This window comes from Bombina bombina, chromosome 7, assembly GCF_027579735.1.
Source record: "Bombina bombina isolate aBomBom1 chromosome 7, aBomBom1.pri, whole genome shotgun sequence".
Lineage (NCBI taxonomy): Eukaryota > Metazoa > Chordata > Amphibia > Anura > Bombinatoridae > Bombina > Bombina bombina.
Window position 1 is genome coordinate 618,646,757 of NC_069505.1, and position 27,509 is coordinate 618,674,265.

Below are 27,509 nucleotides of genomic sequence, written 5' to 3' on the forward strand. Positions count from 1 at the left end.
GAAGATCTGGTTACCATATTTAGTCCAAAACAAACTCATGTGCTCAAATACTTCTTAAAAAACATTAACAATTTATCAATACATAATTTTATTATTACACAATTAGTAGCTAGATACAGTAATAAAGCAAAGTAAAATAATGTCTAACCTAATAAAAAAAATGCATTGTATAAGGCCCTTAAAGGGATGTAACCACAGTTTGTTTCATTGTTGTACTTAAAATAAATCATTGTAATTTGAATCATTTTAAAAAGGTCCATCATTTCCTGTCAAAGCCCAACAAGGGGGCTAAGGGTCTCTATAGGAAGTCATGTATAACTTAATGTCATAAATCTTTTAGAACAACATGAGCTGGTCTATTGTTCAGTGAATGCTAGAGAAACTGGAAGTCAGTTTTTTTGCCCATGCTCCGAACAGACAGAATGCAACTTAATTTCTGAGCATGCCTGCTACCTTAAAGGGACACTGAACCCAATTTTTTTCTTTGGTGATTCAGATAGAGCATGCAATTTTAAGCAACTTTCTAATTTACTCCTATTATCATTTTTTCTTCATTCTCTTGCTATCTTTATTTGAAAAAGAAGGCATCTAAGCGTTTTTTTTGTTGACTCTGGACAGCACGTTTTTATTGGTGGATGAATTTATCCACCAATCAGCAAGAACAACCCAGGTTGTTCACCAAAATTGGGCCGGCATCTAAACTTACATTCTTGCATTTCAAATAAAGATACCAAGAGAATGAAGAAAAATTGATAATACGGAGTAAATTAGAAAGTTGCCTAAAATTTCATGCTCTATCTTAATCACGAAAGAAAAAATTTGGGTTCAGTGTCCCTTTAAGTTACTATAAAGCAGCGGTTATACTGAGAATTTTTTCTTTGATTTAATATATATATTTTTTTTACAGGAGCAGCGTTTCATATCTATTTAAGATGTTTAACAAAAACAAAAAAATTGTACATCAACCACCATCAAATCATGTCATTAGTTTTTATTAGTCATGTACTTTTTGATGGCTATAAAGATGTGTACGTCTTCTAAAACGTTTACCGCACTCAAGACATTCAAATCGCTTTTCTTCAGTATGAATTTCCATATGTTTATTAAGATAAGTTTTAGTAGCAAAGCGTTGGTCACATTTAGAGCATTCAAATTCTTTTGTTTCCAGGTGACTTACTTGATGCCGAGCAAGAATAGGCTTAGTTGCAAATGCTTTTCCACATATGGCGCATGGGAAAGGTTTGATGCCAGTGTGGTTTCGCTCATGAACAACAAGCAGTGAATTATTAACAAAACCTTTTCCACATTCAGAACATGCAAATGGTTTGTCACCTGTGTGTATTGCTAGATGTCTAGCCAGATACACTTTTTTGGTAAAACCTTTACCACATTCAGGGCATACAAATGATCTCTCTGCTGTGTGCATTCTCTGATGTTTACCAAGAATAGCGCCACTGGTAAACCGTTTCCCACACACAGTGCACTCAAATGGTCTTTCTCCTGTATGCTTTCTCAGATGCACATTACGATCTGTGCTGTTGGTAAAACATTTGTCACATTCAGGACACGCAAATGGCTTCTCTCCCGTGTGTTGTCGCTGATGTATAACAAGATACGCGTTGCTGCTAAAGCTTTTACCACAATCAGGACATGGTAAGGATTTCTCTCCCTTGTGAATGTTTTGATGTCGCACAAGGTGTCCCTCTCTAGCAAAGCATTTTCCACAGTCAGAACATTTGTGTGGTTTTTCTCCAGTATGAGTTATCTGATGCTGTTGAAGTAGTCGATTAGTTGTAAAACACTTTTCACAATCAGAGCACGAATATATTTTTTCTCCTGTGTGAAGTTTCTGGTGAGTAACTAGAGCTGGTTTGGTTGAAAAAGCCTTTTCACACTCTGTACATGAATACGGTTTCTCACCTGTATGTGTTCTCTGGTGAATAACAAGTCTTGCATTGTTGACAAAGGATTTCCCACATTCAGAACATGCAAATGGCTTATATCCTGTATGACCCATTTCATGTATTCGCTGACCTGTGATGCTTCTAAAACATCTACTACAATGAGAACACTTATATGGTCTCTCTCCTGTATGAACTTTCTGGTGATTTACCAGAATTGCTTTAGTATGAAAGCATTTCTCACATTCCGTACATTTGTAAGGTTTATCACCAGTATGAATTCTCTGATGTACCCTGAGTTGCGCATTTAATAGAAAACGTTTTCCACAAGAAGAGCATTCAAATGGTTTGATACTTTTATGAGTTCTCTCATGGTTAAGAAGTTGATGGCTTGTGGGAAACTTCTTTTCACACTGAGAACATGCATATGGTTTCTCTCCTGTGTGAATTCTCTTGTGAATAATAAGAGCAGCTTTATGAATGAAACATTTTCCACATTCAGAACATTTAAATTGTTTATGACCTATATGAATTTTTGTGTGTTTTACAAGATTTGAGCGAAAGAAAAAAGACTTCCCACATTCAGAACACAAAAATGCTTTTTCTCCGGAATGGATTTTAATATGTGAGGTAAGTTCTTTCATGGCTATAAATCTTTTCCCACATTCTTTACATTCAAATGGTCTATCACCTGTATGCATTTTCTGATGTCTAATAAGATAGGCTTTTGTAGTAAAAGATTTTTCACAATGTGAGCAACGAAAGGATATTTCTCCTGTGTGCAGTTTTTGATGACTGGTAAGATCTGCACTACTATGAAACTGTTTTTCACATTCAGAACATGAAAATTGTTTCTCTTTTGTGTGTGTTCTTTGATGATGGACAAGTTCAGCTTTGCTAATAAAACATTTCCCACAGTCAGGACACATAAATGGCTTTTCTCCAGTATGAATTTTTATGTGTTTATTAAGATTTGCTAGCTGGCTAAAACACTTTCCACATTCAGAACATGAGAACGGTTTTGCGCCTGTGTGCGTTCTCAGGTGTGCAGTAAGATGCGCTTTAGAATTAAATCTTCTATCACATTCCGAACATACAAAACGTTTCTTTGTTTGCAACTTTTGTTTAGGTTTACGCGATGGCAAGGAGCATGCATTTTCACCTTTATTCTCATTAGCTTTTTCTACAACATTGTTACATTTTTGGACTTTAGACATTTTTATACTAAGATTCTTAATTTCAGAAGCACACTCCTTATGTGTATTATCATTAAGTGTAGCTACACATGAATTCGCAAGTCTTAATTCTTTATACTGGTTTATTTCCTCAGCAGTAATTCTCGCAATTATTATACGTAGAACTTTTCTGGTTTGTTGTATTGATTCTTTGGGAGTTGTGTTTTGTCCAGTCTTCTCCAATCTACGGGAAATATTGTGTTGTCCAGAAACATTTATGATTCTTGACTCATCTATTAAAATAAAATATAAAAATGCATGTTATGTAATTAATGATTAAAAAGACCAGCGGATAAAATAACCAGCATTTTGTATCACTGTATATTGTAATACACATGGTAATCCTGATTGATATTGACAACGCAATGCCATGTTAAATTAATATTATTATTCATTAAAGGGACAGTCAAGTACAAAAAAAAAAAACAACTCATGATTCAAATAGGGCATGTCATTTTAAACAACTTTTCAATTTACTTTTATCACCAATTTTGCTTTGCTCTCTTGATATTCTTAGTTGAAAGCTAACCCTAGGAGGTTTATATGCTAAACTTCTTAGACCTTGAAGGCCGCCTCTAATCTGAAAGCATTTTGACAGTTTTTCACCACTAGAAGGCATTAGTTCATGTGTTTCACATAGATAACATTGAGCTCACGCGCGTTAATTTACAGAGGAGTGAGCACTGATTTGCTAAAATGCAAGTCTGTCAAAAGAACTTAAATAAGGAGGCAGTCTGCAGTGGCTTAGATACAAGGTAATTACAGAGGTAAAAAGTATATTAATATTACTGTGTTGGTTATACAAAACTGAGGAATGGGTAATAAAGGGATTATCTATCTTTCTAAACAACAAAAATTCTGGTGTTGACTGTCCCTTTAAATAATTAAAATGTAAAATAATTTTGCCATTAGACTGCCTTGTTCCATCAACACAATACATTTTGATTATTTTCATAGCTGCTTACCTGGCATTTCTTCCTGGATGGCCTCTCACCACCTAAAAATCAACATGTCCAAGACTGAGCTTCTTCTAATCCCCCCATCAAATTCTACTCCAGTTTCTAACTTTACTATCACTGTCGGTGACACCACTATCTCCCCATCACCCCAAGTCCGCTGCCTTGGAGTTACACTCGACTCCAATCTGTCCTTCATACCCCACATCCAATCGCTCTCTTCATCCTGTCGCAACCACCTACGCAATATCTCCAAAATTCGTCCTTTTCTGAGCGCTGAAACTACTAAACAGCTAATCCATTCCCTAGTAATTTCCCGGCTTGACTACTGTAACAACCTACTAACTGGCCTTCCTCTCTCCCGCCTCTCCCCCCCTTCAATCCATCCTAAATGCCTCTGCTAGGCTAATCCACCTCTCCCGACGCTCTGTATCTGCCGCACCCCTCTGTGAGTCCCTTCACTGGCTCCCCATTCACAGCAGAATTAAATTCAAAATTCTCACTTTGACCTACAAAGCCCTTACCAATGCAGCCCCCCCCCATACCTGTCCTCACTCATCAACAAATATACTCCCGCCCATCCCCTAAGATCCAACAACGATCTACTCCTTGCCTCTTCTACTATCACCTCCTCTCATGCTAGACTACAGGACTTCTCTCGTGCGGCACCAACCCTCTGGAACGCACTTCCTTGTGCTGTCAGACTTTCCCCCAACCTCTCCTCCTTTAAACGCTCCCTAAAGACCTTCTTGTTCAGGGAAGCCTATAACCAAATCAGTAGCTAATGAATTCCACTTGCCTAATAGTTGCCCTCATCTAACTTCACACTAACATCATTCCCACCTTTGCAGTCCCCACCTCCTGTTTCTCACCCTCCTACCCATTTAGATTGTAAGTTCCCACGGGAACAGGGCTCCCAATTCCTCCTGTATTTGTTTGTTAAATGTTGTCTGGTGTCTCATATTGTACTGTCCTTTTATCTTTGCTACCTATGAACAGCGCTGCGGAATCTGTTGGCGCTTTATAAATAAAGAATAATAATAGTTGGCCACAACTCAAAAGAGCCCTCTGGAGAGAACAGCAGAAGCTGCCTGCAACCTTACCTAAATCTGACCCTGTGCCACTGGACATTGTTTGAGAAATATATTATAATAATATTAGCATGATTAATAGCCACAACATTAAAAGTGGCCACAAAGACTGTGCAACCCCCCAAGCATCAGAAAGTTGTCCATCACTGAATGAGAGTAAGAAGCGAGAAATGAGGCAATATAGGATCGAGCTGGCTCACTCTGACTATGCTAGTAACTAACCTCAGAATGGACGAAATCTATCTTAAGAACTAGTCACAACTGTCCCCTTCTATTTTACAGTCCTTCCTGCAAGGCGTGGTGTCCCTGCCCACAGGCATAAATGGCAATCCCTTACCTAATGTAGACCTCCAAACTGTCCCTATTTGCAGAATGTCCCATAGTCCCAGCCAGAAACACCCACAAAATACCCAGACAGACCACCCAGACACACCCACAATCCCACCCACTAACCACCCATGATCCCTCCCCACCCAACACAGCTCCACCCACAAAATAAAGACTTGGGAGGTATGCTAATGTATTAACTGTATCCCATAGACAGCACTTAAAAGGTACAGTCTAGTCAAAACTAAACTTTCATGATTCAGATAGGGTATGCAATTTTAAACAACTTTCCAATTTAATTTTATCATTAAATTTGCTTTGTTCTCTTGGTATTCATTTGTTGAAAGCTAAACCTAGGTAGGCTCAATTGCTGATTTCAAAGCCCTTGAAGGCCGCCTCTTATCTCATAGCATTTTGACAGTTTTTCACAGCTAGATGGCGTTAGTTCATGTGTGCCATATAGATAACAATGTGCTCACGCACATGGAGTTACCTAGGAGTCAGCACTGATTGGCTAAAATGCAAGTCTGTCAAAAGCACTGAGATAAGGATGCAGTCTGCAGAGGTTTAGACACAAGGTAATCACAGAGGTAAAAAGTATATTAATATAACTGAGATAAGGAGCAGTCTGCAGAGGTCTAGATACAAGGTAATCACAGAGGTAAAAAGTGTATTAATATAAGTGAGATAACGAGCAGTCTGCAGAGGTTTAGATACAGGGTTATCATAGAAGTAAAAAGTATATTAATATAACTGAAATAAGGAGCAGTCTTCAGAGGCTTAGATACAAGATAATCACAGAGGTAAAAAGTATATTAATATAAATGAGATCAGGGGCAGTCTGCAGAGGCTTAGATACAAGGTAATCACAGAGGTAAAAAGTATAATAATATAACTGAGATCAGGGGCAGTCTGCAGAGGCTTAGATACAAGGTAATCACCGAGGTAAAAAGTATATTAATATAACTGAGATAAGGGGCAATCTGCAGAGGCTTATATACAAGGTAATCGCAGAGGTAAAAAGAATATTAATATAACTGAGATAAGGAGCAGTCTGCAGAGGCTTAGATACAAGGTAATCACAGAGGTAATAAGTATATTAATATAACTGTGCTAAGGAGCAGTGTGCATAGGCTTAGATACAGGGTAATCACAGAGGTAAAAAGTGTATTAATATAACTGAGATAAGGAGCAGTGTGCAGAGGCTTAGATACAGGGTAATCACAGAGGTAAAAAGTGTATTAATATAACTGAGATAAAGGGAGCAGTCTGCAGAGGCTTAGATACGGTAATCACAGAGATAAAAATATATCAATATAACTGAGATAAGGAGCAGTCTGCAGAGGCTTTAGATACAAGGTAATCACAGAGGTAAAAAGTATATTAATATAACTGAGATAAGGAGCAGTCTGCAGAGGCTTAGATACAGTAATCACAGAGATAAAAATATATTAATATAACTGAGATAAGGAGCAGTCTGCAGAGGCTTTAGATACAAGGTAATCACAGAGGTAAAAAGTATATTAATATAACTGAGATAAGGGAGCAGTCTGCAGAGGCTTAGATACGGTAATCACAGAGGTAAAAATATATTAATATCAAAGATAAGCTCATGCAGGCTGCCTTCCGTAAACCACCTTTGGCAGAAAAATTTCAAAATCTTCAACTGTTACCTGATCTTTCGGCTCACACTCTACAAAGTCGCAGGCTATACCAACCAGTCACTTCTGAGCTGAGAAAAGCGGGTCTTAAATACCGATGGGGCTACCCAGCCAAGCTGATTATCACTAAAGAGAACCAAACTCACACTATATCATCATTGGCTCAAGGCTCCACTTTACTAGCACAATGGGGCCTCACAAAGGGCAGCACAGTGGAACCAGCTCCTATCAAAGCAAGACTGAGGGCCACGGCACCTGACTGGCCTCCTAAAGACCAGCGAGCTAAAAGACTAAAAACCCAAACAGCGCAGGACTCTCAGGTACCCTCAGAGGCTCTACCCTGATTACTAGACAAGGCCAGATGATAACTTTGCTCTTTCTTTAAACTTCTGTTGCTTTTTGCTCTTTCTCCCCAGCATAGCCGTGGAAAGAACCCCTGACATACGAAGTGTCTGATTGGGCCCAAAATAAAGAAAAGAAAAAAAAAAGAAAGAAAAAAAAAATAACCCAGTTTATAGCCTTCTGTTATATCCTAATCGAAACCAAGTGACTGTTGATGTCTCTAGATGTCTGATTCATTGATGTTAACCTTCTTATAGCAGGCAATGTTACACCAATTGTCATAAGGGGTCACCCTAGTGCAGGTTGAGCGTTTATACTCTGCTGGGGAAAAAACGACAATGATGATGTTAAAGTTATCGATGTTATAGTTCTTGTTGGCTAATGTTTTATTGTTTTGATTTATGTTTCTACACTACTTCACTAGGGCACCACTAATTGGATACCTCCAAACCATAGACATACACAAACCAAACGCCCTATCACTAGGGCATCGTTAATTAGATGCCCCCACAATATAGATACACACGAGATTTATTTTACTGTTTGATGGAGTGGGGCCAGATAACCCGGCCCCTACTCACATAGCTCCCCCCCTATACAGGTAGCCCACACCAGGGTTCCAACTAGGTGGACTATTTCCACCCCACAGCCCAACACAAATCTGCAGGATCTATAACGTATCCAGAATCTCTTAAACAACTGCACTTATACTGTTCCCCTCCCCTTCCCTTCCCACACCACGACAATGACAAACCGAATTAGATTTCTTACCCACAATGCGAGAGGCCTTAACTCTCCCCACAAACGAAGTCTTCTGGCCAGGGAACTCCAACACCACAATCCCGATGTTGCTTTTATACAAGAGACACATTGGAAACTAGATTCCCCACAACGCTTTCAATCCCGCTCCTACTGGATACCTGACTACTCCCCCTTCACTAAAAAAGCTAGAGGCACGGCCATACTCTTACATCGCAGAGTAGCTTACGAACTCATTCAAGCTTTTAGAGACCCACAGGCCAGATACACTATTTTAATCTGTAAGCTAAATCACATACTGCATACACTAGTATCCATATATCTCCCTAACTCCCATCAACCCGTATGCCTCCGCAAAATCCTTCAACTAGTGGACCAGTACAGACAAGGACGAGTTATTTTGGCGGGCGACTTCAACATGACTTGGGATCCCTCCTTAGACCGTAAAGCCACGACTCCTGGTAAGATCAACCCCCAGGCGATTAGTACCTCCGCTAAGTTCCGGAGTGTAATGTCTCATTATGGATATTTTGATGTGTGGAGATCCTTACACACAAGGGAAAGAGATTATACCCATTACTCACATCCTCATAGAACTTACTCTCGGCTAGATCACATGTTTTGTCAAACGGAGACCTTGGACTCCGTCATACGGTCGGAGATTGCTCTAAGTTCCTGGTCAGATCACGACTTAATTTTAACTGATTTGCACCCCACAGACAAGCCATTTCCTCGGGCAGATTGGAGACTCCCACGTCACATCCTGACAGATATCGCCTTTAGAGAGGAATTGAGACATGACCTATCTGAATTGCTTAGCCAAAATGACAACGGGCAGACCCCCGACGATATTTTATGGGGCGCCATTAAGGCAATGGCTCGAGGACTCATAATCCGCAAACAGAGCCTCCTGAGGAAACGGGCTGGTTTAACGCTTGCACAGGCGCATTCCAAGCTCAGGTCCCTGGAAACCTGCAATCGGGCCTCTCCTTCATCAGCACTGACAGAGCAAATTAGAATAGTCAGGGACCATATAAATCAATTGGAGTTAAAGCGCACTCAATGTGCCCTTTCCAAACTAAAACAGCTCTTCTATCATAAAGGAAACAAGGCTGATACGCTTTTAGCCAACAAATTACGAAATAAACATAGTGCAACCCGTATCTCACAAATCCTCCACAATAATAGGCTGCACAACAAGCCATCCCTCATAGGCGAAAGCTTTGCAGATTACTATTCCAAACTGTATAACATTGGCACTGCAGAAGGTCTGGAACCGTCCTCCATACCCGAAATCAAAAAATATTTATCCACCCTGAATTTGCCCGCGCTCACGTCAGAGCAACAAACAGCGCTCACCTTACCAATCTCGCTGCTCGAAATCAAGCAGACCATTAAGCGCTTAAAGCCTCTTAAAGCTCCAGGCCCAGATGGGTTCCCTGCCCAGTTCTACAAACAGTATATTAATGAACTAGCACCATACCTACTTAGGTTTTTTGACTTAGCAAGCAGAGATGGATCTCTCAAAGAAGAGTTCCTGCAGGCTGCTATTGTCACGATACCCAAACCGGGCAAGGACCCGTCTCTCTGTTTAAACTATAGACCGATTTCCCTGATCAACATAGATATCAAGATTTACTCCAAGATATTAGCTACCCGTATTGGTAAATTGTTACCAGATCTAATTAGCCCTGATCAGGTAGGATTCATCTATAACAGAGAGTGTCCCATCATCAGACCATTGTGGGAAAGGGGAATACGTACCCTTGCTGAGTACGGCTTTAGAGTGCCTGCTGGTCCAGCGCTTGCCCTCCTACATCTAGGTCTTCATGTCCTTCCCAGGCACCAAAGTCTCTTTGGTGTTTATCTCTTGGCCTCAATTAAAACTAATATAGCCCGGGCTTGGAAGAGAGCTGCTCCTCCTAGTTGGCAGGATATCATCCACACAATGGCCTATTTTTACACTATGGAAAAGGCGATATATTTTGATCTGAACAAATCTGACCTGTTTGAAATGGCTTGGGCTGATTGGAAGAACAACCATGATACGCTGTGGCACCCACAGGTCCTGGCGAATGACGCCCAAACTGACAGTTAATGTTCTGACTATCCTCCCTGACGGATAACGCGCACAGCATCTAAAAGTACTGACTATAATATACCCCCCCACCTCGCCCCACACACACACACATGTGCCCCCCCCCTATCCTCCCCCCCCCCCATTCCTTTCTTTTCTCTACACTTGAAATATCTGAGTTGCAGTGCCCTATTGTGTTACCACAGATCCGCTCACCCGAGCGAGAAATCACTTGCACATTATCTCTGTACGGGGTGAGGTTAACTTACTACAACTAAATCCGAACGGATTCCTCCTGCTTGTTTGTCTCAGTTGTTTTTTCTTACAAATGTGCAGAATTTTTCTGTGTAGGGTCTGATGACCCATTATTCTATTTATTTATTATGTTGAAAAAAAAGGGGTCCTGCGAGTCCCCAATTGTTATGTTATGGATTTGCAAAATCTTGAATAAAAACACTATTAAAAAAAATATATATATATTAATATAACTGCGATAAGGGGCAGTCTGCGGAGGCTTAGATACAGGGTAATCACAGAGGTAAAAAGTATATTAATATAACTGAGATAAGGAGCAGTCTGCAGAGGCTTAGATACAGGGTAATTACAGAGGTAAAATGTATATTAATATAACTGAGATAAGGGGCAGTCTGCAGAGGCTTAGATGCAGGGTAATCACAGAGGTAAAAAGTATATTAATATAACTGAGATAAGGGGCAGTCTGCAGAGGCTTAGATACAGGGTAATCACAGAGGCAAAAAGTGTATTAATATAACTGTGTTGTTTATGCAAGACTGGGGGATGGGTAATAAAGGGATTATCTATCTTTTTAAACAATAAAATTTCTGGAGTAGACTGTCCCTTTAACACAAACACACAATATTACTCATATTTAGACACCTAGATGGACGTTATTAGTTCTGTAGATTGTAAAGTCTTTGGAGCAGGGCCCTCTATCACTTATTTGATAAATACTTTTTTATGTATCATTTTTTTATTAATGCACCTAGTAACATTGAATTTGAACTGTAGATATATTGTATTTTTATTGCATGGTTTAAAGGGACAGTAAACATTAAGATTTTGATATTAAATGTTTAGTTATACGTAATAAACACTTTGCAATATAGTTGCATCAGTTATTTATCTCCCCTTTCTTGTAATTTAGCTCTGAAAATTGAGCAATTAAGTCTAAGAACTGAAAATGCACCTGTTGACTTATCAAGGCTTACCCTGAAACATATCTGCCCCTAAAGTTTAACCCCTTAGTGACCAGAGCACTTTTCGATTTTCTGTCCGTTTGAGACCAAGGCTATTTTTACATTTTTGCGGTGTTTGTGTTTAGCTGTAATTGTCCTCTTACTCATTTATTGTACACACACATATTATATATCATTTTTCTCGCTATTAAATGGACTTTCTAGAAATACCATTATTTTCATCATATCTTATAATTTACTATAACAAAATTTGTATAAAATATGAGGAAAAAATGGAAAAAAAAACACACTTTTTCTAACTTTGACCCCCAAAATCTGTTACACATCTACAACCACCAAAAAACACCCATGCTAAATAGTTTCAAAATGTTGTCCTGAGTTTAGAAATACCCAATGTTTACATGTTCTTTGCTTTTTTTGCACTTGCTATTTCCAAACCACTTTTTTTCAAAATTAGCGCTAGTTACATTGGAACACTGATATCTGTCAGGAATCCCTGAATATCCCTTGACATGTATATATTTTTTTTTAGAAGACATCCTAGGCCCATTTTGGTATATTTTATGCCACCATTTCACCTCTAAATGCGATCAAATAAAAAAAATCGTTCACTTTTTCACAAACTTTAGGATTCTCACTGAAATTATTTACAAACAGCTTGTGCAATTATTGCATAAATTGTTGTAAATGCTTCTCTGGGATCCCCTTTGTTCAGATATAGCAGACATATATGACTTTTGCTTTTTGGTAATTAGAAGGCCGCTAAATGCCACTGCGCACCACACGTGTACTATGCCCAGCAGTGATGGGGTTAATTAGGGAGCATGTAGGGAGCTTCTAGGGTTAATTTTAGCTTTAGTGTAGTGTAGTAGACAACCCCAAGTATTGATCTAGGCCCATCTTGGTATATTTCATGTCACCATTTCACAGCTAAAAGCGATCAAGTGAAAAAAACTTTACATTTTTCACAATTTTAGGTTTCTCACTGAAATTATTTACAAAGAGCTTGTGCAATTATGGCACAAACTAGTCCTAAAGCCCGTTCACACGGGCCATTTTTTGCAGTACAGCGGTCCCACCCCTTGCGCTCTCTCCCCCCTCTCTTTTGCTCTCTCTCCCACCTCTCTTTTGCTCTCTCTCCCCCTCTCCTTCTCTCCCCCTCCCTTTTGCTCTCTCTCTCTCCCCCTCCCTTTTGCTCTCTCTCTCTCCCCCTCTCTTTTGCTGTCTCTCCCCCTCTCTTTTGAGCTCTCTCTCTCTCCCCCTCTCTTTTGAGCTCTCTCTCCCCCCTCTCTTTTGCGCTCTCTCTCCCCCCTCTCTTTTGCGCTCTCTCTCTCCCCCTCTCTTTTGCGCTCTCTCTCTCCCCCTCTCTTTTGCGCTCTCTCTCTCCCCCTCTCTTTTGCGCTCTCTCTCTCTCCCCCTCTCTTTTGCGCTCTCTCTCCCCCCTCTCTTTTGCGCTCTCTCCCACCCTCTCTTTTGCGCACTCTCCCACCCTCTCTTTTGCGCTCTCTCCCACCCTCTCTCTCTTTTGCGCTCTCTCTCTCCCCTCTCTCTCTTTTGCGCTCTCTCTCCCCCCTCTCTTTTGCGCTCTCTCTCCCCCCTCTCTTTTGCGCTCTCTCCCCCTCTCTTTTGCGCTCTCTCCCACCCTCTCTTTTGCGCTCTCTCCCACCCTCTCTCTCTTTTGCGCTCTCTCTCTCCCCTCTCTCTTTTGTGCTCTCTCTCCCCTCTCTCTTTTGTGCTCTCTCTCCCCTCTCTTTTGCGCTCTCTCTCCCCTCTCTTTTGCACTCTTCCCCCTCTCTTTTGTGCTCTCTCTCTCTCCCACCTCTCTTTTGCTCTCTCTCTCTCCCCCTCTCTTTTGCCGTCTCTCTCCCCCTCTCTTTTGTGCTCTCTCCCCCCCCTCTCTTTGTGCTCTCTCCCCCCCCTCTCTTTTGTGCTCTCTCCCCCCCCTCTCTTTTGTGCTCTCTCTCTCCCCCCTCTCTTTTGTGCTCTTTCTCTCCCCCCTCTCTTTTGTGCTCTTTCTCTCCCCCCTCTCTTTTGTGCTCTTTCTCTCCCCCCTCTCTTTTGTGCTCTTTCTCCCCCTCTCTCTCTCTCTATCCCCTATATCTTGCGTGAGCGACCGCGCCCAACCACGCCCCCTTTACACCCGACCACGCCCCTTTCACGACCCGCCACGCCCCTTCACATCCGGTCACGCCCACTTCTACCGCAGATCAGGATCAGGTAGGGACTCAAAGGCCAGGTGTGTTTGTCCTCGTGCTGTCTCTACTGCGCATGACAGCTTCGGACGAACACACTTGGCCTTTTATATAATGGGATGGTTGTAAATGCTTCTCTGGGATCCCCCTTGTTCAGAAATAGCAGACATATATGGCTTTTGGTAATTAGAAGGCTGCTAAATGCCGCTGCGCATCACACATGTATTATATCTGGCAGTGAAGGGGTTAATTAGGTAGCTTGTAGGGAGCTTGCAGGGTTAATTTTAGCTTTAGTGTAGAGATCAGCCTCCCACCTGACACATCACACCCCCTGATCCCTCCCAAACAGCTCTCTTCCCTCCCCCACCAAACAATTGTCCTCGCCATCTTAAGTACTGGCAGAAAGTCTGCCAGTACTAATATAAAAGGGTTTTTTTTGTTTGTTTTTTATCCCATAATTCTGCTGTGTAGGATCCTCCCTTAGCCCCCAACCTCCCTGATCCCCCCCAAACAGATCCCTAACCCTCCCCCTCTACATTATTTTGCGCCATCTTGGGTACTGGCAGCTGCCTGCCAGTTTGAAATAAAATGTGATTTTTTTCCCGCACCCCTCCTTCACTAATGGCCGCCCATCCGCCTGCCTGGAAGAGCTCCCACCCACCAACGATCACGGCCATCAATGGCCGATGCAGAGAGGGCCATAGACTGGCTCTCTCTGCATCGGACTGCCAGATACCTCAATATTAAGGCATCACTGCAATAACATGAAAGCAATCAGGATACGTCCTTGGTTGTTAACTGCATTTTTTTGCAGGACGTACCCCATACGTCATTGGTCGTTAAAGGGACACTGAACACAATTTTTTTTCTTTTGTGATTCAGATAGAGCATGACATTTTAAGCAACTTTCTAATTTACTCCTATTCTCAAATTTTCTTAATTCTCTTGGTATCTTTATTTAAAAAGCAGGAATGTAAGTTTGGATGCCGGCCCATTTTTGGTGAACAACCTGAGTTCTCCTTGCTGATTGGACAGCATCAATAAACAAGTGCTGTCCATGGTCCTGAACCAAAAATTTGCTTGCTCCTTAGCTTAGATGCCTTCTTTTTCAAATAAAGATAGCAAGAGAACGAAGAAAAATAGATAATAGAAGTAAATTAGAAAGTTGCTGTTCTATCTGAATCATGAAAGAAAAAAATGTGGGTTTAGTGTCCCTTTAACTTTCATGATTCAGACAGACTGAGCATTCAATTTTACTTTCATTATTGGGCACAGTCTTTTTATAATAAATACACACTGACACACCATCACTTACTGAGCATGTGCAAGGGTTCACAGTATATACATATATGGATTTTGGGATTGGCTGATGGCTGTCACATGATACAGAGTGTAGGCAACACATTTTGAGATTTGCTCATTTGAAATTCAGAGTAATTGCTATGGTTATTGTGCAGTTCTTAATTAGGTATTTCTGGTACATAGTAATGCATTGCAGGTAAGTGAGAAATATAGATTTAGAAACCACAGGGACTAACTAGGCTATTTTTTTACTCTTTATGTCAATAAGTCTGTATCGGCAGGTGAGACCAGAATCCAAAACTATGCATCTATGTGTGATGATCTGGATAAATAATAGGAACAGTCTAGTCAAAATTAAACTCATGAACTCAGATAGGGTATGCAATTTTATAACTTTACAATTTACTTGTATCATCAAATTTGCTTTCTTCTCTTGGTATTCTTTGTGGAAAGCTACACCTAGGTAGGTTGGTTTCTTAATTTATAAGCGGTTGAACCGACTCTTATCTTGGTGCATTTTGACAGTTTTTCACAGCTAGATAGCGCTAGTTCATGTGTGTCATTAGATAACAGTGTGCTCACTCCTGTGGAGTTATTTATGAGTCGGCACTGATTGGCTAAAATGCAAGTCTGTCAAAAGAACTAAGCTAAGGGACAGTCTGCAGAGTCTTATATACAAGGTAATCAGAGGTAAAAAGTATATTAATATAACTGAGATAAGGAGCAGTCTGCAGAGGGTTAGATACAAGGTAATCACAGAGGTAAAAAATATATTAATATAACTGAGATAAGGAGCAGTCTGCAGAGGCTTAGATACAAGGTAATCACAGAGGTAAAAAGTATATTAATATAACTGAGATAAGGGGCAGTCTGCAGAGGTTTAGATACAAGGTAATCACAGAGGTAAAAAGTATATTAATATAACTGAGATAATTGAGCAGTCTGCAGAGGCTTAGATACAAGGTAATCACAGAGGTAAAAAGTGTATTAATATAACTGAGATAAGGAGCAGTCTGCATAAGCTTAGATACAAGGCAATCACAGAAGTAAAAAGTGTATTAATATAACTGAGACAAGGAGCAGTCTGCAGAGGCTTAGATACAGGGTAATCACAGAGGTAAAAAGTGTATTAATATAACTGAGACAAGGAGCAGTCTGCAGAGGCTTAGATATAAGGTAATCACAGAGGTAAAAAGTATATTAATATAACTGAGATAAGGTAGCAGTCTGCAGAGGCTTAGATACAAGGTAATCACAGAGGTAAAAAGTATATTAATATAACTGAGATGAGGAGCAGTCTGCAGAGGCTTAGATACAGGGTAATCACAGAGGTAAAGTATATTAATATAACTGAGATAAGGAGCAGTCTGCAGAGGCTTAGATACAAGGTAATCACAGAGGTAAAAAGTATATTAATATAACTGAGATAAGGGGCAGTCTGCAGAGGGTTAGATACAGGGTAATCACAGAGGTAAAAAGTATATTAATATAACTGAGATGAGGGGCAGTCTGCAGAGGATTAGATACAAGGTAATCACCGAGGTAAAAAGTATATTAATATAACTGAGATAAGGAGCAGTCTGCAGAGGCTTAGATACAAGGTAATCACAGAGGTAAAAAGTATATTAATATAACTGAGATAAGGGGCAGTCTGCAGAGGCTTAGATACAAGGTAATCACATAGGTAAAAAGTATATTAATATAACTGAGATAATTGAGCAGTCTACAGAGGCTTAGATACAAGGTAATCACAGAGGTAAAAAGTATATTAATATAACTGAGATAAGGAGCATTCTGCAGAGGCTTAGATGCAAGGTTATCACAGAGGTAAAACGTATATTAATATAACTGAGATAAGGGGGCAGTCTGCAGAGGCTTAGATGCAAGGTTATCACAGAGGTAAAACGTATATTAATATAACTGAGATAAGGGGCAGTCTGCAGAGACTTAGCTACAAGGTAATCACAGAGGTAAAGAGTAAAAAGTATATTAATACAACTGAGATAAGGGGCAGTCTGCAGAGGCTTAGCTACAAGGTAATCACAGAGGTAAAAAGTGTATTTCTATAACAGTGTTGGTTATGCAAAACTGGTGAATGGGTAATAAAGGGATTATCTATCTTTTTAAACAACAATTCTGCAATAGACTGTCCCTTTAAATTTAATATTTATATCAGTGTTCTCCCCAGTGTCTCTTTAGCGGGCGCAACACCCGGCTGATTTTACTGACCACGAGACTGTAAGCCAATATTAGTTAATATTAAATGGTTTCAATGTTTTGCACAAATGATCATTAAATCAATTTATGTTAAATGATGCAATTTATATTTGTGCTTTGGACAGCTTAAGTAACATAATTGGCAGTAAATGTTATAATTTTGCAAAGTATTACACAGTTCCCACCCGGCTATTTTATAATGCCACCCACCTGGAGAACACTGGATATTATGTTAAAATATGTAAAGACAATAATAATACCAAATAACACTTCTTGCAGGTACTTCGGAGAGGTCTAAGGTTCTATTACATATTAAACCTATTGATTTTTTGTTGTTGAAATAATTAGCATCTATCAGAGGTGTAAATTCTACAGTATTTCTTTATTAAAGGGGCATTGTACACTAGCTATTTCTTTGCATAAATGTTTTGTAGATGATCCATTTATACAGCCTTAACAGTTTTTTTTTTTCTTTTTTTAAGTATAGTTTTGCTTATTTTTTAAATAACACTGCACTGATTTTCAGACTCTTAAACAAGCCCCAAAGTATTAGCTGTATACTGATGTCTATCTACAAGCTTGCTCCTGTTCATGTAAAGAGTCTTTTTATATGCAGAGGAAGGGGGAGGGGGGTTCTGCTTTTTTGCTATAGAACCACTTTCCCTGCGTGTTCCTGCTAACCTAATCAACACAGCTAAACTGGGAGCTTCTAAGTAAGTTTATAGTAGTGTCTATTCTTTATAGTAGTGTCTATTACATGCAGTTAAATGACAATTGGGGTATACTGTTGCTTTAAATAAAAACTAGTTTCTCCTTTAAAGGGACAGTATACACCAATTTTAATATAACTTCATGCTATAGACACTACTATAAAGAATAATATGCACAGTTACTGATATAAAAATCCAGTATAAAACCGTTTAACAACTGACTTAGAAGATCCCAATTTAGCTTGGTTGATGAGATTAGTCTGGAACACCGACTGAAAGGGGCTGAGAGCAGACCCTCCATTCAGTAGGTGCTACCCAGGGTGCTAAGCTTACATTCCTGCTTTTTCAAATAAAGATACCAAAAGAACAAAGAAAAATTGATAATAGGAGTAAATTAGAAAGTTGCTTAAAGAGATGAGGACTTCCGGCGGGAGGAGCATGCGGAAAATAGCGTGCAGCCTGAGAGAGCTCGTTCAAGATCGACCCGCGGTCCAGGTCCGTTGTTGGAGGCAGCAAACACCAGCCTTCCTAGGACACCAACCCCGGTGATTAGTGGGTTCGACCGGGAAGTCAGAAGGAGCCGCAAACGGTTCGGTAGCTAGAGCCACAGCTGAGCTTGCCAGAAACACCGGGACGCCTGGGCAGTAGGCTGTGCTACGTGAGATCAGCAGATGGAGGATGAGTGCTGAGTAGCAAACAGCGGAGGAACGCCAGCTGGCAGACGCAGCAGTTTTGAGTAGTAAGCCGACAGTTAGCTGAGGAGACCTGAGAACCTTAGGAGCCGAAAGAGGTGCACTTGCGGCAGCTACAGCTGAGCCTACCTTTCGTTACCCCGAGGTGGAGGCTGATTGGAGCCGTAAGCCGCTATATGTCTCTGTGGTAGCCGTAGTCTGCGGTAAGTGCTCAGACAGACTTCATTACATTACCCTACAGCCAGAGCTGGAATTTGTTAGACTGTAGGAGGAGATATTCTGTGGTGGAGAGTGACTTGCTGCTGAGCATACATACTAGTGACGTTTTAACTTACGGCTCTGACAAATAGGCTATGGTTCAACTGGCGGAGTTAAAGAGGAAAAACCGCAAGTATTGCCTAATGCTAGAACGTTCATAAATAGCAGTTGAGCCTATGAAAGAGAAAAATTGGGTGTACTTTTGGGCTTGCATGCCTCTTCTATACACAGACATAGCTATAAATAGCAGTACCTTAAAGAAGAATTGGATATATACCTCCTGTGGCTAGTTATTGCAGGTTAACAGCAGAGTGTGGATGATTCAGAGGTCTGACTATTGCCCATGTGTTCTCACTACACATATGTTTTCATACTTAAATTTGGACTGTGAATCAAACGTACAACGATCCTCTGATAAATAGATATGAATATGCTGTGAACAGGGCCTTATTGATTTTCTTTCTTTTTTTGCTTATACAATTTGAATTTGCTTCCACTGATTGCCTGCCTATGGTTAGATTGATGATGTATGAGAAAAAGCCTAGCTGTAAGAGTTCCAGCAATAAGAAATGTACATCGAGTTTGGTATAAAAAAGTACCTTATGAGCTTTTTTATATTTGTAGCATCTACACCAGGCCTAGAAAGGTTAATTGTTCAAAGTAGCAGGTTAGAATTAAGTATATAACAATCCTTATAATATATATGCATATGTTAGGAGTAGTAGGCTCCCCCTATACATATATCTTCATATATGTAAGCTATAATTCTTTTGATAATATATAAATATATATTTTGAACAATACGATACCAAAGTTGCTAACATATTATGTCGATTACCTGGCTATGGCTGGGATGGCCGACTACAGACATAAGATAAGAGAAAGAGCCTAGCTGCAAGGGTCCTGGTAACAGAAAACGTGTACTGAGTTTGATGCAAGGATATTGTATTAATGTTTTGATACATGTAAAATTTGTATAAGATGTAGAAAGGATAACGGTTTACAGTATCAGGATAGAGGTTTCTGTAGCCACAACACTGAAATGTGCAGCTGATATTTGTATGTGCATACTTCTGAAAGTTTGTGTCGATGCTAGTGGGGAGAAAAAAAAAAAGAAAAAAAAAGTTAAACCACTACAGATAAAGTGTTTGCGACTGGTCTTTTTCTTTTTTGAGGTTCAGGCATACTATAGACCAGATACAGGTTAGATTAGATATAAATAGAATCTAAACACACTAAAACTGAAGGAGTACACACAGTATAAGATTTGTAAAGTGGTGAATAGTAGTGCTATGAGTGTATAGCTAAGAAAGATAGATTTGGACTTATACAGTATAAAATAAAAAAAATAAAAAATCAAGTGAAGTTGAACTTGGTATCGGTATGTGTATACTTCTAGGACATTACACCGATGCTAGCGGGTATAAACTATTTTGATAGTCTAGGACATGGTCCTTTATTGATCACGAATACATATATATATATATATATATATATATATATATATATATATATATATATATATATATATATATATATATATATATATATATATACACACACACACACATATATATACATATATATATATACATATATATACACACACACACACACACACATATACATATATATATATACACACACACACACACATATTTCTACCCTCACAGTCACGTCACTTCCCCCCCCCCCATCTATAGTGAACATTGCACTTTTTTCTCTCTTCTTCTCATTTACATTAGTTGACGTATTTTATCACACTTCATTCTTTCTAGGGCACATGGAAAGGTTCCTTTCCAACACGTACACTTCTCCACAGACCATGCCCCCAAAAAGCAACGATAAGAAGCATCGGCTCTCTGAGGTTGTGAGTGAAACACAAAATGAGGGGGTGATCACTGAAGCAGATATGCAATTAACGGTTAACCAACTTTCAGATATTTTTTTGCCTCAATTTGATTCCCTGAAAAACCAATTTGCGAGTTTATCGGCAGAAGTTAGACAATTCGCCAGCAGAGGATAGAATATTAGTACTAGAGGATATGCTCAATAACCAGTCAGAGATAATAACAACGTTAGAAAAAAAAAAAAAAAAAAAACAAAGTCCTGAATGCTAGAATAGATGACTTAGAAGATCGCTCTAGACGAAACAATTTGAAGATTATAGGTATCCCTGAAATAGATGAATTTAAAGATTTAATGTACTTTGCTGCATTTATATTACCCCAAATGTTAGGGGTTGAGGAAAAAACTCTCCCGTTAAAAATCGAAAGAGCACACCGGATGGGGCCGCCTAGGGGCAGTGCCACTGGAAAACATTTCAATAGGTCAATCATGGTTAGATTTCTAGATTTCCAAGATAAGACGAATATCCTGCGCTTATACAGGAAAAAAGAAAAACTGATAGTGGGAGAAAATAGAATTTTACTCTTTCAAGATTATTCCAGTGACACTGCCTCTAGGGGAAAGGAAATGCCCCCATTCTGTACTAAGTTAATCCAAATGGGCTATAAAGCTAGGCTATTGTATCCCGCAAATATTTTGATTGAAGATGAGGATGGTATTATCAAACTGAGTAATGTAGCAGAAGCTAAAGACTATTTTAACAGGAAAAAAATATCCCAGGAGTCAGGGGAGGTATCTAAATAAAATGAATTTAAGGAGACTGTTCATATTAAAAATGAACTATAAATTCCGATGCTAGGTGTTGGCAAAGTTTGGCTGAATGGATTTTTTTTTTTCTCTGCCCCCCGTCGTCTCTCTATCCCTTTCATATATATGATGTCTGATTATCATGAATGATAAAAGATAATATTAGATTTCTCTCCTGGAACGTGGGGGGAATCACCTCCCCAATCAAAAGGAAATTAATAGTGAGACAACTAGGGAAATTGAACCCTGAAGTTGCTCTTATACAGGAAACTCACTTAAAAGTGGAAGAAGCAAGCAAAATTAAAAGTAAATGGGTTGGGGAGGTGATTGCCACCCACTGTTCCAGGAGAAAGAAGGGAGTAGCGATACTAATAAACAAAAAATGACATATGATATTATTAAAGTAGAGATGGATTCTGATGAAAGGTGGGTGATAGTTGAATTACAGATTAAGAGAATTAAATTAATTGTATGTAATATATATGGCCCAAATAAAACAGATTCAATGTTCTGGAATAATTTAATCTTTCGATTATCCGAATATATCGGACAAAATGTAATACTAGCAGGTGATTTTAATTTAATCCCTACAAAACTAGATAAAATTAGCCCTAAAAGTGTTGCCTTTTCTAAACAAAAGGCTAAAATATTTTTACAAATATGTAAGAATCTTAAGATGCATGATGTTTGGCGTATACAACACCCTGATATTAAAATGTTTACTTGCGATTCGAAAGCTTTTGGTCCTCTCTCTAGGATAGATTTTTTTCTAGTATCCAAGTCGCTACTTAATTTAGAAGTAATAACTAGAATATATGATATAAGTTGTCACGGTACCAACAGGCAGTCTGATCCCAACGGATCGGCTTGGGGATGTCCGGGGAAGTACTCACAGATCACTTTTCAAGTTCAGTTTGGACAATCCATCTGTATTCCCGTTCTAAACGTGCTTTTTCCTCTGCACTCCTCTTCTCTCCCGCTAGCACCGTTACATGATTATTTAACGTGACCATTTCATCCTCTACGTGATTCTTCTCCTGCATCAGCGCATTGTAACGGGACTTCCACGTATCAATAGCGGATAGAGATTTACTGAGCTCAGCATCCTGGGGCTTAGCAGCAGGTGGGTCAGTCTCTGCTGCACGGATCTGGGCATGGGTAGTCACAGGGTTAACACCAGCGGGACCCATGGGAGCATAAGCAGAAACAAGGGGGGCCAAGTTATTTCCAAGGAGAACATCAGCAGGTAAGTCCTTCTTGACCCCCACATTCACAGGTCTAGCGCCCACTCCTCAATCCAAATGTACCCTGGCAACAGGTAGGTGGAACACAGTGCCCCCTGCTATCCTCACAGCCACAGTGTCTCCAGTGTGCTGTTTCTCAGACACCAAGTTCTTTTGAAGCAAGGTCATGGTAGCACCAGTATCCTGTAGACCACTGACCTCCTTCCCATTCACTTTAACCAGTTGCCGGTTATTCCGGTGGGCAGCTTGCACGGGGTCTGCTTCATGTAGGCTGCCCCAGCATTCTGGCGCCTCTACGTAGCGGGCCGCAGGCTGAGGATTACGTGGGATTCCGCCGGCGGGTCTTCTCCAGGACTGTGCTTGGTTCGCTGCGTTTAGGGGACACTCTGGTCTTTTGTGCCCTAGTTGCTTACATCCAAAGCCCAAATAGGTTGGGAGTAGCCACGCAAATTGAACCGGGCTCTCTGAGGGTAGTTCGGGCCTGGACCGACATCACCTCATGCAGAATTCCCAAGGGTTCCTCGGCTTGAGTGCTGAACACCTCATGAGCGGCTGGCTCCATTTGGTAATGGTGAGCAGCCGCCCTTGGGGCCAGGTTCTGTCTGACCTGGTTCCAAGCTTGTCTGCTCCGATTTTGGGTGCACTCACGTGCCATATGTCCCCACTGCTTGCAGGTGTGGCATTGTATATTCGCCCGTCCGTTGTATCGTGAGGGGGGTGGTGGATTCCCTGGGGCTGGGCGAAAAGGTGTCGCTGTGGGGTTGTTAGGCTGTAGAGGACTGGGTTGTCCCGTGGGTCGAGCGTACGTCTTAGGCAGTAGTCCATGGTGCCTCCTGGCATCAAAATGCTGGTCTGCTAATCTGGCTGCTTCGGTTAAGGTGAGGGGTTTTCGATCTCTCACCCATTCTTGGGCTTCTGGGGACAAGCCGTTAAAGAATTGCTCCAACAGCATCAGTTGTCGCAATTCTTCCATGGTGGTAGCTTGGCTGGCCTGTATCCACCCCTGAGATGCTTGATCCAGCTTGTGGGCCCACTCTGCATGGGAATCTCTTTCTGGCTTGCGCAGGCCTCTAAACTTGCGCCGGTATGCCTCTGGGGTAATGGCATATCTTTCCAAGATCGCTCTCTTCACTTTAGCGTAATCCTTGCTGTCCTCCCTGGGTACAGCGCGATACGCTTCCGCTGCCCTACCGGCTAGCTTGCCTGCTAGCACCGACACCCATACGGACTGCTCCAAATCATGTAACTCGCACAGTCTCTCAAAATCCTGTAAATACCCATCGATCTCATCCTTCTCCTCACAAAACATTTTAAAGGCATGGTATGGGATTTTGGGTCTTACTGGGTTGCTGAGTGCTTCCGAAATGGATTCTGCTCGGGAGGATGCATTCCGCGGACTGTGTGCCATCACGTACTCCTGCACATCTGCCATTACCACGGATAGCATGTCCCGTGGTACAGGTTGGGGTAAAAATTCCAGCCTGGTCCTCATTTCCCTCTGGTATAGGGTCTCCTCCATGGCTGCTGGAGGCGTAGCGCTGCGAGCTCTGTCCACCTCCATCAGCTCGGCAATTAATATAGCCTTGGGTTTGCTGCTGGCTATCTTTCCCCTGGCTTCTAGCAGTTCCTTTAACGTTTGTCTCTTTAGCTTAGAATAATCCGTCTCCATTCACATCGGTAGTCGGTTCTTTCGCTGTATTCTGCTTGCCATTCCCTTTTCTTATTCGGCAGTTACAATTGCACGAATTGCGCTTTTCGGCTGTAAGGTCGGATCCCAGCGCTTGCCACCAATTGTCACGGTACCAACAGGCTACCAAGGGTTAACACCAGATGAACAATGTCCTGAATATGGGATCAGCAACTCACAACCCAGCCAGTTTTCAGGTTTAAAACAGAATGAACTTTATTAAAAAGGCTATGCCTAGTATTTATGCAGATCTGACCCCAGCTGGGGGGTTGAAAGAATCTTGTACATTAGATAGAGAACAAACGCATTTTGACATGCCACAATAGAATTACCTTACTTAGCAGATAACAACTTAAACACAAGACACACTTGGCATTTCTTATCACCTAGGCGTCTGCTTTCTGGAGGTGATTAAACAATGGAATGTTTATCACTAACTTTAATGACAGTACACAATAGCTGAGGCTAGTAACCTTGTAGTTAGAGAATAGCTTCTTAAAGCTGAACACAGTTAACTCTTTAGTTCTGACCGAAGGGTCTGTCACATATACATAGCACGCAATACAGCCTATAGACAACCTTTCTTACATTATAGTTCAGAAGTGGCTAGGTTTGCCACATAAGTATTTCAGACCATTCGATTATCTCATTAGAAATAGGATTTAGCCCATGTCTAAGAAATGGAGGGCCTAATTTCTTCTTTCTTAAATTCTTAGTGAATAATGAGGACTTTGGTAATTGGTTGATACAAAAATGGAGAGTTTTTAATATTTTCAACAAAGCATATAGATAAAAAGTTGAAATTTTCTGGGAAACGGCTAAGGCCTGTTTAAGGGGTGAGATTAAAGCATTTATGATAATCAAAAAAAAAAAAAAAAAAAAAAAAGGTCAAGGCCAGAGAGAAATACAGTTTTCCAGTCAAGTACGCCATCGTTTTTTGTAAATATATAAATGAGCCCAGTAAGGAATTGTGGGATAGATATAAACAAGCAAAACTGGATAGAGACTTATATATCAAACAGCAAAGTTCTTGGGAAGAACTGAAATTAAATGCTATCTATAAAGGCCATTATGGCAAATCAGCAAAATTTCTATCCAGACTGGACAAAGCCAGAAAAAAGAATAACACAATAGAAGCTTTGGAATGGGGGCAAAATAGATATACAGATATTGCCAATATTAAAGAGATTTTCCTGAAATACTATCAAGAGATTTATAAAATCGGTAGATATAGATATAAATAATAAAAATAAATTTTTGGAACAAAGTGAAATTACCTAAAGTCCCGCAAGATTGCATACACGATCTGAATAAACCAATCACTAGAGAGGAAGTGATAGAAGCTATAGAACATGCCAAATGTAACAAAGCTCCGGGGCCAGACCAGATTCCCATAGAAATGTATAAAATTTTAAAATTAGAGATGGTGGACATTCTAACTAAGCTGTTTAATTATTACTATATTGATGCATATAAAATGTCTAAATATTTTGCAGCATCAAATATCACATTAATCTTAAAAAAAAGATAAAAATCCTTTGGATCCAGCCTCATATAGACCCATCTCCCTCTTGAACATAGATTACAAACTATTAACATATATTATTGCCAATAGATTGAAGATGTGTCTTGAACATATTATCCATCCAGACCAATCTGGTTTTATGACTGGAAGATCCTCTATCAAGAACATGCGCAAAGTTACACTAGTTCTTGAGTATTACAGGGATAGAGTAGATGGGAACCCGCAAAATTCACAAGATATAGCGCTGATTGCGGTGGACGCAAAAAAGGCGTTCGATTCTATTATATGGGACCACCTATACACTTCTTTAGATGAGTTTGGATTCTCCGGACATTTTATCCAATTTATCAGGACAATATATGATTACCCCAGCTCGTCCATTTTGATTAATGGTAGTCAGACTAACAATCTGACACTGAACAGGGGATCTAGGCAGGGTTGTCCACTCTCGCCTTTATTATTCAATGTTTCAATAGAACCTCTAGCCATCAGGTTGTGTGAAGAGTTAAAAGGTATCTCTATAGGAGAACAAAGATTAGTCTTACTGCTATAAGCGGATGACTTGTTGTTTTTCAGCTAAAATTATGTTTATTAAAACCATTTTATTTCTGCAACTAATACATATTATGCAGAATGTCCCACTACTTATATATAATCAAGATATTAAAAATATCTATAAAGAGTGCACTATATTTTTATGGGGAAAAAGGAGACATATGCTGTCAATAGTTAAATTAACATGCATGTTAGAAGATGGAGGATTAGCCTTACCCGACATTAAAAAATATAATATTGCAACGTTAGCTCGCTTTGCTGTGGACTGGATCACAGAAGCTAATTATCTTACATTCATACCATTAGAAGAAGGAGTGATTTCTCCATTTTGCTTAAAGGCGTTAATACATTGTCATGCCTCACAACTCCCAAAAAATATTCAAAATATAAATACAATTTATAGTGTTGTGGTGGTGTGGCAAAAACTCAATATAGCGTTAAATGTCGATTATGAATTTTCTTCCTTTCTCCCGATAAGGGGAAATCCAAAGTTTATATCGGCTTTACTATCAGAAATTTTTAAAAGTTGGGCACATAAAGGACTGAACTTTGTTCACCAATGTTTTGATAATATGCAACATCTGAAATCTTTTGAAGCTATTGCTAGAGAGTTCAATATACCTAACAAATTTTTTTTTTGCATATTTGCAGATCAGACATTTTATACAAGGGCTGAATAGACATAATAGGGTAGCTCTGGAAGGGTCTAACATTGCGTCATATATAACTGTATATAAAACCGGAAACCACAATATATCTTTAATATATAAAATTATGCTTGCAAAACAGGGTCAATTAATTCTGGATAGACTAGTAGAGACATGGAAAATAAATTACAGGGACATGACTGTAGATACAATTAAAACTAGCTATAAATGGACACAGAAAGCAATTATATCTGCTTCA

The 27,509-nt window shown here is 40.0% G+C and overlaps 1 protein-coding gene across 1 annotated transcript in view; it reads right to left on the reverse strand.

Moving 5' to 3' along the window:
• Positions 1-544: 544 nt before the first annotated feature.
• Positions 545-27,509, reverse strand: part of LOC128636741 (zinc finger protein 420) — a 60,880-nt gene continuing 33,915 nt past the window's right edge. The window contains exon 5 of the mRNA XM_053689724.1: positions 545-3,369. Coding sequence (XP_053545699.1) covers positions 995-3,369 — 2,375 coding nt within the window. The 3' untranslated portion in view covers positions 545-994. The remainder of the gene's footprint in view (positions 3,370-27,509) is intronic.